This window comes from Pipra filicauda, unplaced genomic scaffold (assembly GCF_003945595.2).
Source record: "Pipra filicauda isolate LSUMZ 115617 unplaced genomic scaffold, ASM394559v2 scaffold230_size2164044_pilon, whole genome shotgun sequence".
NCBI lineage: Eukaryota > Metazoa > Chordata > Aves > Passeriformes > Pipridae > Pipra > Pipra filicauda.
Window position 1 is genome coordinate 499,192 of NW_024104344.1, and position 12,038 is coordinate 511,229.

Below are 12,038 nucleotides of genomic sequence, written 5' to 3' on the forward strand. Positions count from 1 at the left end.
AAAAAAGGCAACGCAGAAAGAACCGTGTCTTGTGGAATATACCATCTAAGGAGTCTTTCTGCTGTGCCTTTTGCAATCGGATATGTCTGTCACGTATTGGCCTCATAAGCCACCAGCATGCCTGTAGTAAATGTGGATAGAGCCTTCTCAAATCTTCGTTCGCGAAGCCCAGCCATGAAAGGTAGTATTTACTGGTAACTGCTTTTGTCAGCAGCCTTTTATTTGTTAATATAATTTTAAATCACAGAGCAGTGGAAATCTAATTTTCACTGCATATTACTGGCCAGAATTGGGCAGTTGAACTCTCAACTAGAGAAATCAAATATTTTTCCTTTGCACAGTTTGTCATGGAACTCACAGACTCAGTTTCAGAGCCTAAAGCATATTAGATTCAATTTCTAACATTATAATATGGAATGTAAAAGGGCACTACTGGTGTCTCAATGAGGTCAGTTCAATATATCATAGGAAAACCACTTTTTTAGGAAATAAACACAAGAAATGTGAAGTGCTTGCATAAATGACTGATTAATTCTGGGTTGTGATATTAGAAAACAAGAGTGGACCCCCATTTTCTTGGTGGCTTTATAAAGGAAACAAAAACTGCTAACAGAAGACTGGAGATCATAGATTGAGCAGGTCCTTCAAGAGCCTTTGCTCCTTCCTGAGTACCTGGTTAAATTCAAACTGATACTCCAATATCAAAATACACATACAAGTCCCAAATAGTTCTTTGTGTTCTGAAGACTAAACCTTAAAAAATGAAAACCTGTCTAGAGAATTGAAATTTAAACACTTGGAGAAGCATGTTTAAACCATACTCTGTGGTTTGTTTGCTGAATTTTGTTATGGTCTTGCTATCTTCAACCAAAAATGAGATGTCAAATCCCAAACTCTTCAGAACTCAGGTGTAAAAACAAAGCATGAATATAAATGTCAAGACTCACTCCTATGCCTCTATCCAGTTTTGGTTTGAGGAAACATCCCTGAATTAAGATTTTTATTGGTGTGTTGTGTGATTTTCCAAGTTGCTTTCTCAAGCCCTTACAAGAAAGGCTTTACAGCTTTGAGCTCTTCCCTCTCAAGTGGCTATTTTTGGAATGGTGAACTAAATTAAAACCAAAAACCCAGCCCAAAAGTTTTGAGCCTGATATATCCTCTTAACAGCATTTTACCAAACCCTCAACAGTATGTTTTTCTTACCACTACCTTTAAAAGTCCCAGTAGAAAGAAAGGTAAGAAAACATGAAGTTGTATTAGGAGTGGAAAAAGGAAAAGCCTTATGGGAGTATATCAGCCAAATGTGATCCTAAATGATAAGACCTATAGACAACATAATTAGCCGGTAATAGCCGAATATTCTTATCACTACATATCCTCAGTTATGTCTCTGAACAAATGCTGACATAAATTAGCCCCAGACTGAAAGGTTCTATGTATTTGCAGTTTTTAAAATGGCTAACACTTGTTAGTAAAACTAGTAATTATGGTGACTTTTGTAATTTACAAAACAATCACAGTACAAAGCAGTGGTGCAGAGATGATATAGACAACAGGAAGTCCATTTGGTGTGTAATGTTTCATGAAAGTTCAAGTAATACGAGCGTCCTGCCTTGGCTACCAAATGCCCAACAACCTGCACTCCACTAGCAGGCTCATGCACTAGAGAGAGAGACATGAGCTAAATCCTTCATGTAATGGTGAAAAGTACTACATGGTGAATAAACACACTTTAGGGCATTAGCCAAATTTTCAGCTGCTTTGGGATAGGAAGAAGCCTCTCTCATTTTTCCCAGGAACCACAACTCCTAAAAACATCTGGGAGGGCCAATGTCAGACGGAGGACTTGGGACGATCATTGTTGCAGTGCAGCAGTTGCGATGTTCTCAAGGCAGGTCATCAGTAACTGATGTGTCAGCTGCTGTATTAACACCACACTGACCTGAAACAGCACTTTTTTAAATGTAGTTTATGGACTACTGGTGGGTGGTACTCTAGGCTCCCACTTGGACTGGAAGCTGGATCTTAAATTCTAAAATTATACTGGACCTTCTAAAAACCATTCGGTGTTTAATCTGACTACGCTAATACATATTAATTTTTATGTAACTTGTAATTATTTTATCTATTTAAAACTATACTGTATATGAGAGAATAAGCAATATTAATAACAGGTAAAAAGAAAATCAGCAGTAATTTTAAAACTTACAAAGCTTCCAATGCAATCTCAATGATGAAGAGGTTTTATAGCAGTTGAATAGAAAGCGAATTAAATGCAACACAGAATTTTTTTTCTGCATTTGATAAGTAGTTGGTGAAGTTCTTTTATACAAAGGAAACACAAAGACTTTAATCTATCCAGACTTCAGTAATAAACATAAGGAAATAGAGATTAGAATATGATCTAACAGATCATAGGAACTAACCCAAGGAAGATTACAAAAGTTATACCAGAACTATACGTAACCGGACATATCTGCATATCTGCAATGTGGCAGTATTGGTATCACTCTCATTTAAGAGATTCATTAATGCCTAAATCCTCACAGATTAAGAGAGGGTTAATGAAATATTAGCTTAAGTAAATTGGTTAATCATCAGCAAAAGAGAGGGAGAGGATAAAAGGACTGGAGCAATTTTTATGCCTGAGTAGATGTGTTTTGCGCTCTTAAGTAGGAAGGAAAACAGTCTGTAAATGTATACACGGAGAAAGATGGAGTAGAAGTAGGCTTCCTTAAGACAAATCCTTCACGAGGACTCTGCCTGCTCTGAAAACTTTGCTGTTTCCTTGCCTAGAAAAGCTGAAACCATCTGAGCCTTCTTTGTATTCTCTGCGGGGGAAAAAATTACAACTGTTACATGCTGCTTGTTGTTTTCTCTATAATCATGAAAAATATCCCATTAAAAACATCATAAAGCTGCCCATAAGCCAGATCATAATTATAAGTGTGGATTTGTGGGATTCTTCTCTTCCTTGATCTTTGTAACTGCGTTGCTCCTTTGACTGTGAGATGCTTTCTTTTCTTGTGTGTTTTTAAAGAACTATCTTGTCCTAAAAATAGTTTTAAATGTACTGAAAAACTCAGACTAAAGGAATCAACTATAGGATAATGAAAGAGTCAACAGAGAACAAAATCTTTGAGGAAGTCAAACACTACTAGGTAGATTACAACTGTGCAAATGCTGAAGAGAATTATCTCAGCAACAGGAATCGGTACACAAGAAAACCAAGGTGTAAAGTGGAGCTGTTAAAGAGCTGTTAAAGACCTTGTCTTTAATAGCAGCTACAGACAGAAGCATATGTAACTGGTGATGCTTTTTCAGAAAGAGTAGAGCCGTAAGATAAGGTGATCTTTTAAACTCAAGAGGAACTTTACTATCATGGAAGCAGGAGCAAGGGTGACTCTAAGCAAAAGTAGAGTAATGTCAGAAATGTCACCAGGAGAGGTTAGTCCTTCTCAGGCATATTTGCTAGACAATATCTGCCATCAAGAAATCATTTTATAAATAACATTAACAACAGAGCAACCCACAACCCCTACCATGTAGCCAAGACCCCAATAAACTGGCAGCCAACAAACTCAGGATCTTCAAGTGAATATAATGAGTAATAATAATATTTCCAAATACTCTGTCCTATTAAGTATAACCATAAACCACACAGTTAGTTTGATTTGCCAGTAGTATGCTGATCTTCTGTCCCTTTAAAAATTAATCTTCAATTTTAGTTACCCTAAGATTTGTCTAGGACTAGATGCTGATTTTTAAGGTATTTACACTAATACATTTCTAACTGTCATGGACCTTTCCATTTTCTCCATTTTTTTCTGCTCAATAGCACAAGTGAACACTTCTGAAAACATTTGATTTTACTGTAAGACTATTACTTGTAAATCAGGTCACCATAAAATATAAGGAAATAAGAAAAAAATGTAACCTTACTTTTTTAAGCAGAAGTACTCTTATTAGCACTCAGACCTGTTAAATTCATCATACTTAGCATTAAAAAAAAAACTACCTAAACTATCTGAACTAGAAAGCTGTGTACAATGTAAGCCTTTGTGAGCATGTGTTCTTTTCACCAGCACTTGCTTTCTTTCTCCTGTTGGATAATCTGTTGAGTTAGTTTGTTGAGTTTTTATTTAGCACTGCAGCATTGGCATTGGGAACCATGTCATACCACAGTTCCACACAGCATCTAGCAAAATAGCAATTCTACTCCCAGCCACTGCCTTTGGGTGACTGTAGCACAAGTAACGAGAGTGTGCTGATTGATTACAGCATGATCTGCAACTTCTCCATGACAGGTCTCTGTCATGTACTCTCAAAAGGGAAGTTTATCATACAACTGAAAACACTATGTCCACCAGTTATGCTAAAAAAGTAAACAAACCTTGTTAACCAAGGTCATTGCATAAACCAGTAGCTCGGTATCAACCCCATCCTTCTCCTCCAGTATCTCCATGATGTTGGACCATGGCTTGGTTCCTAGAGGAAAAGCAGAAACTCTTGGTTACAGGGATCAAAATGGAAAGCTATAGCATCAACACTTATCCAAGAAGTAGCACAAGATGGTTTATGTGGCCAGAGGAAAGTTCCAGTGGAAAGATCCAGCTTTCTCTACAGTCTCTCCTGCTTCCCTGAGAGTGAAGTTAATGTAGACAATGAAAACTACAGTGCAGCCTAATCCAGGGATCTAAAGTATGCCAGGTAGACTTTCTCCAGAGGTACCAACTTCTCTTCCTTGGTGATGAAGGAAGCTTTGTTAGCCCAGTGTGATTGACATAGAACTTCTAAAAATCAGGTGGGAGGAATTTTACTGAACCTGATATAGGTTCACATAGGCTTTGATAAATCTTCAGCAAAACCCTGTAAGCTATGCTTTCAGTGTGCCTGTTGCTCATATTCCTGGTGCTATTGCTGAATTATGCTGCATTAAGGTAACAAAACAGTGTGGCAGAGAAACAGTCTTCTCAAATTACAGGTTAAAGAAATAAAAGAAATGATCAATGAGGGGAAAAGAATTTTGCTGTGGTTCATTCTCAAATTATTTTAATAAGAAACCCATCTACAGAATTTTCAGACACATTTCTCTCATTTTCCACTAAGTAAGGTCAAAATTTGTGCTTTTAGTTATGACATACTTGCTTGATTTGCATATGGATTTGAATTTGCATATTTATCTGACAACCAAACCCTAGTGGCCTAGTGAGTTATTGTGCTAAAAACATCAGACTCAAGACAATCTCTTGTGTGGAAGGTACCGTGTAAAACCATCCTATTTTATTTGGCTAAATGGCAAGATGGTCGCATCTACTAAATTTTATCTATGAAAAGCGAAGTAAATACTGAAAGACTATAATTCAGTGTTTTGTTTGGAGTAAAGTTAGAGGTGAGGAGTAGACGAAGTAGAGAGCTAACCTTATCCTAGAGATATTCAATTCAACTATACAAGTGTAACTGTGAGAGTCTTTGAACTTCAGAGGGAAACAGAGTATTTCAACAGTCCACATCCCCATAACATTATAGGAATGAGAGTTGAGTATAATCAGGCAGTAAAATGCAAATGTGCCATCACAACCACCTGTTGCTGACTGATCAGTAACCCTGAGGTCTAAACTCTGCATTACTCTCACAGTGATAACAGCCCTTGTTTAATCAAGCTGATACCTTACATATATACCCCGCTACACAGACATCAGATTTCTGCTAACCAAGGATCTGCATTTTCAAGGCAATGGCAGTGCAGCATGTGGAAAACCTGTCTACTAACAAATGTGCAGACAGCAATATTTCTCCTGTTTTCTCTCCCCCTTTCTTTGAGACAGCCTCTGATCCTTACTACTGAATAATAAATCAGAGCTTCTTTATCTCAAGCAAAATCAGTGAAGGAGGGGGATTAATTCTCAGCTCTCCAGAAGTATTTATGTGCATTACTAATTAAATGCTAATTCAAATACATGTCTGTAATGAAAATACACTAGACACCTCTTTACCAGGTTCTCTATATTGCCAGACATTTTGGGCAGTGCATGTTCAAAGACATGTGGAACAAATTCACTCAGCTCACAAATGATATATGATCAGCAGGAATGATATCCTCACTACAAAAATGCCTTCCTGTGGTTTCCCGTGAAAAAATAAAAAATGGAAGGAAATAAGAAAGAGAAACAAAATAGGGAAACCACGCAAGTCTAACTTATAACAATACCATTTGGAAACAAAAATGAGTTGGTAACAACATAAAAAATGAATTATTTAATCCACTGCATTATTTAGTGAGAGTCCTTCTAGAGAAATCTGCCTTTATTTTTGCAGGTAGGTTTTATTCTTATTGGAATAATACTGGTTTGTTTTTTTAGACAGCATCCATGTGTTTGATTTATTTTTCTTGAATGTCTCAATACTTCTTGATTATTACAAAAGAATAATTTCAGGGTCACCTCGCTTTTTCCTGCAAGAATGATATATAATTTTCTTCTACACGTACTGCTTTTTTATTTTAGAATACAATTTTTAAAAATTGTTAATCAGGCACACTTACTAGTAAGGCAAGTAGCTGTAAGGCAAGTAAATAGCTGAAAGGCAAGTAAAGCCCTGTAATAGCTCATCTATCTTTTAGAGGCTTTCATTATGCTGCTGCTACTAAACTTAGACAATTTCCAAAATCTAGGTTTTAATTCCAAATTCTTCATCTATTCCTTAACTACAGTCAAGAGGAGGCAGTACTATCAATGACTTTGATAAAGCTACACTCTGTACTAGATGAAACCTTTCCTTTGAAATTATATTTTCCCCATTATGATCTCAATCTGAACAGACAAGAAGTGAACATGGAAATAGCCATAAGGCCATCTACCCACCCAGGGACAAGGCAGTTCTGGTGTGGAAGTTGCATCATGAACTTACTGCGTTACTGTAGTTGGGTTAATAGTCCTTGCTAAGATATAATGAGGGCCTATAGTTTCCAACCTATGATCCAGACAACATGGGATATGTGCAGATCGAGAGCAGGTGTCTGCTCTCATCCACTCTCAGATCCACTTTCCAGAGGCTGAGCAGTCCAGTATGCATAAAGTAAAGAGAGACCTGTTCAGACTGGGATCATAATGAAGAAAACAGCACTTGAAAAGAAAGGTTTAATCTGGTACATATTAGAATAGTTCTATCAAAGTCATTGACAGTACTGCCTCCTGTTGATTCTAGTTAGGGAATAGGTGAATTTTCTCCTTCAGTCAATCCGGATGTAGAAGAATGATGATGTAGCATCCCAGGGATTCTTCTGGGAGCAGATTGGGATGTTCCCATAAGGTTATGACTTTTATGCAAAACTTGTGGCAAAATTGATAGGAGTGATGAAACAGGCTCTGTGAAGTAAAACAGCAGAGGTCGAGTTTTGTGTGCGTTCTCCTGCCTTCTAATGGGTAAAATGAGAACTGCTCGACTGCCCTTTACAGGCTCATCACTGGACAGAGGTCTTTATTGCAGCCATTCTGACAGGAGAGCTGGAGCCTCAACCCTCATGCTACTTACAGTGTTGCGAGTAATCAAGCATGGTGCATAGACACACAAAACTGTGAGGTTGCAACAGCTAAGCCTATATTACATTAATACACTCTATTTATTGAATAACATTGGCCATTAAGTTTCAGACTTTTCTCAGTTTCCTCTTTAAATCCTTATTTTAATGGTGCAATTCATGTCATACACAAAATCTTGACATCCCAGCTACAAGGGATGTGCACAGTATATATAGAGCAGGAAGAACCTTGCACAAGAGCAGAAACTTACATGAGTAATGCTATCAACTTAGAGAGTGTCTGTCTCCAACAGACACGGGATGGAAAGGTATTAATACGCTTTGAAAGACCTCAACATCTTGTACTCCAGGCTATTTAAATATGAGTGAACTTACATTCTTCCAGATGCTCCTACCCAGAGCACGGGCATTAATTTAGTGCATATCTAACTATGAATAAAATGGCAGGAAAAGCAGAGAACTGATAATGAGGGTCATTTACAAATAATATAACAAGTTGGGTAGCAGATAATTACAAATAATATAACAGGTTGGGTAGCAGATAATTCAAAATTAGTATGTGACAGTGTCCAGATCAGTCACGGGGCTTTAATCTCTGACCTAAAATATGCTCATGATAAAGCAGCCCTAGACAGCAGAGTGCAACGCTAGCTCCACTTTCCAGAGCCTGTGTAGTCTGGTATGCTTAAATTGAAAAGAGACCATATTCCTCTGGGGTTCTAAAACAAGAAAGAGTGGGAGGAAGGGGGGAGCTAGATGGAACTGTAAGTAGAAACTACTTCCTATATGACGAGGGCCATGCAGTTATTCACTTATGGTCTGCTTGCATCTGAGAGTAAAGCTGGTACTTCTGTGGATCTCTGTACTTCAGTTTGCATATGGATGTATTCACACATAGAAACCACAGATGGGATTGCTTTGAGACCAGGCTGAGTTAATATGGGGTACTTTATGTTAATCACGTGTGGTACACATGTTGAAGAATTATGTCATATCTCATCACCTTGTATGTACATGAAACACTGGACTTTTATCAAAGCAGTGCTAAACCTAATTACATACCTGTGGGATTTATGACAATGGTTGAAGAAAAGGCACACTGCTTTTTTCTTCCTCTGTATTTCTGTTCTGTCAGTCATTAAAGGTTGGTACTCCTCAATTTAAAAATATAAATTAAAACATAGCACATCCACAGCTAAAAGTGAAGGGCTTTGACACTGTCTCTGAGAGCATTCTCCTGGAGAAACTGGCTGCTCGGAGGTTGGACAGGTGCACTGTTTGCTGTGTAGAAAACTTCTGGATGGCCAGGCCCAGAGCACAGTGGTGAATGGAGTTAAATTTAGCTGGTAGCTGATCACTAGTAGGATTCCCTAGGGCTCAGTGTTGGTGACAGTCCTATTTAATATCTTTATCAACAGTCTGGACGATTTAGGGTACCCTCAGTCAGTTTGAGATCGATGACACCAAGTTAGATGGGAGTGTTGATCTGCTGGAGGACAGGAAGGACTGATGACACAGGGTGAATCAATGGGATGAAGCCAATTGTATGAGGATCAAAAAGGTCCTGGTACTTCAGACACAACAGCCTCATGCAGCGCTACAGGCTGGGGAAAGAGTGGCTGGAAAGTGGCCCAGCAGAAAAGGACCCAGGAATGCTGGTTGACAGCCAGCTGAACATGGGCCAGTAGTGTGCTCAGGTGGGCAAGAAGGCCAATGGCATCCTGGCCTGTATCAGAAAGAGTGTGGTCAACAGGTCCAGGGAAGTGATCATCCCCCTGTACTCAGCCCTGGTGAGGCTGTACCTCAAATCCCGTGTTCATTTCTGGGTCCTTCACTACATGAAAGACAGTGAGGTGCTGGAGTGTGTCCAGAGAAGGCAAACAAAGCTGTTGAAGGGTCTGTAGCACAAGTCTTATGAGGAGTGGCTGAGAGTGGTGGGGTTCTTTATCCTGGAGAAAAGGAGGCTGATGGGGAGACCTTATCACTCTATAACTACCTGAAAGGAGGGTGTAGTGAGGTGGAGGTCAGCCTCTTCTCACAGGTAACAAGCGACAGGATGAGAGGAAATAGCCCCAAGTTGCATCAAGAGAGGTTTAGACTGGATATTAGGAAAAATTTCTTCATGGAAAGGGGTGTCAAGCTTTGGAACAGGCTGCCCAGGGAACTGGTGGAGTCACCATCCCCAGAGGTATTTAAAAGACGTGTAGATGTATCACTGAGAGACATGGTTTAGTGATGAACTTGGTGGTGTTTGGTTAATGGTAGGAGTCAATGGTCTTGAAAGTCTTTTCCAACCAAAATGACTCTATGACTATTACATCGATGATCTAAAAAGGGAACTAAATATAAAACCAGAAAAAAATCTCTTAAGGAGCTAAGTACAACTTCTCAATTAAAATAGTTTTTTTAAAAAAGGAAGAAGGGAAAACTGGATATTTGGGTTAAGTTATTTTCAAGACAATCCACCAAAGCACAGGTATGAGAATTCCCATAAAACCTCTCATCATGCTCCTAACATATACTCATCTAACTACACACATCAGGTTTTTTTCAAGTCTTATGTGGCTACTTAAGTTGTTTTATTACTTTGGGACATGTAAATGTTTGCCTAAGGCTGTTCTACAGATACAGAAGGGAATACACAAAGCATAGTAATTTGTTTAGGGTCCTCCTTTCTCTTTTTTCTTTAATGAGGTTTACCAGCATGTGAACAGATGGCACTTTGCACATGTTGAGAATACCAGTGAGTTCAGAAAGCTGAGGAAATCCTAAGAATGACTGTAAAAAGAAATCATTGCACTCACAATTACATGAATATTGTAATTACATTTATGCTTATGGCATCGTAAGGTTTAATGGTTTTAATTCAAAACAGAAAGCCAACCTGCAGAGTTCATTGTTTTTGAATTGCCCCTGCCTGCTTCCCTGCCATAAGAGACAATTTGTGTTTTTTCTTCTCAATGCATTCTGATAGTTGAAAGCAAAATCTGGCTCTTTTCTCCTATTTCTGGCACCACCTTTCTTTTCTCCCCGACCCCCAACATTTTCTTGTTTCACTTTTACCATATCAAGTCACTCAAACAAGTTCAGCATGGAGGCAGTTGCTCCACAGAGGGAACCTTGCTTTCAACCTCAATGTTTGAGACCACAACAATGGATCTCCTAACCTCAAAAACGCTCCTTGAGGCAAAGGAATGTTTTGCATCAAGAGAGAATGCCCCAGGAGCTTAGTGATGGCTTTGTGGGAAGAACAAGAAAGAACCATTTTTGTTCTATTTATTTGTAAAAAATACAGTATACATATTCAAGTATTTTTCATGAGCCTGAAGGGTAACAGATTTCATAGTAAAATATCTGCTCAAGGGCTTTATTTTAATGTAACAACAGATGGTTTTGCTTTTACTATAAGGCCTGTACTATTACTGACCTCGTCTTTCTCTTCAAAGGGATTACACTGATTAGATATCATTTTCTCTTCTAAATCAGACTGCTGCTTCTCAGAAGGAAGTGGCCTTGCCTGGAGGAGCCTCTGAGGTTGGAAGATACAAGGGGGTTTACTTTGCATGTGGGTGCAGGGACGGGGCAATGACTGTGGTACTCAGGGAGGCAATCGAGCTCCTCATCTTTTCACTCTTCACTTTCTCATTATAATTAATTCCTCAGACAATCGCAGATTATAAAAACACAATATGCTGTTAATCAAGAAATGAAGGATATGTTGCACAAAGCAGGCATCATGACAGCAACTCTATAGCCACTGAAATCAGTGATGAAATGCCACCTTGATCTCAGTGATGCTGGAATTTTGCAACCCCCAAGTAAGGCTACTCACCTCTCTTTTCATCAACAGTAGATACTGCCTGGATTAAAAGCGGTGCGTTGGATTCAGTATACTCCACAAACACCAGCAGCAGCTTCAGCGCTGTCTTTACCACCAGGCGAAACTAGAAGAAAAGAGTGCAACTTGTCATACTGCAAACCACAGCACTTCCAGATGTGTGAAATTACACTGGGCAAGATGCAAGTGCAGCAGTCCACATCTGGTAATAACAGACGAACAGACGAGATTAAACTGTGACAGCACTGCAGAAATGAAAGGTAGCCAGCTGGCTGAAAATTTCATTCACTGGACACAGTGCTCTTCTAGGGAAGTCCCAACAGTCAGTGAATCTAAATGGAAGCTTAACACTGCCACATGTAACAAAAGGTTGAATATCCCACCTATGCATATGCCCAATGCTGCTGTCCAAGGCTTGATGTACTAAGAACCTACCAAACTAACAAAGCATATATTTCTCTATTTCTCAACACATTTATTTCCTCCTTTTGCTGTAAGCCTTTAATCCTGTCAAAATGCTGTACGATGGGATAATTTCCTCCTTACGTTTCCTTCTCTTCTTATTATGTTACTGTTTAATGTTTACATTATTAAATAGATTGATATTCACTATTAAACAGAACTTGGGAGGAAGTGTGTTTAAACTCCAGCTATCCCACC

At 38.8% G+C, this 12,038-nt stretch overlaps 1 protein-coding gene across 6 annotated transcripts in view; it reads right to left on the minus strand.

The window, feature by feature from the left end:
* FHOD3 (formin homology 2 domain containing 3) overlaps nucleotides 1-12,038 on the minus strand; it is a 386,338-nt gene that overhangs the window by 118,736 nt on the left and 255,564 nt on the right. For all 6 annotated transcript variants that reach the window (XM_027711038.2, XM_027711032.2, XM_039381552.1 and 3 more), the window contains exons 7-8: nucleotides 11,373-11,484; nucleotides 4,394-4,488 (exon numbers count right to left, since the gene is read on the minus strand). In XM_027711038.2, coding sequence (XP_027566839.2) covers nucleotides 4,394-4,488; nucleotides 11,373-11,484 — 207 coding nt within the window. The remainder of the gene's footprint in view (nucleotides 1-4,393; nucleotides 4,489-11,372; nucleotides 11,485-12,038) is intronic.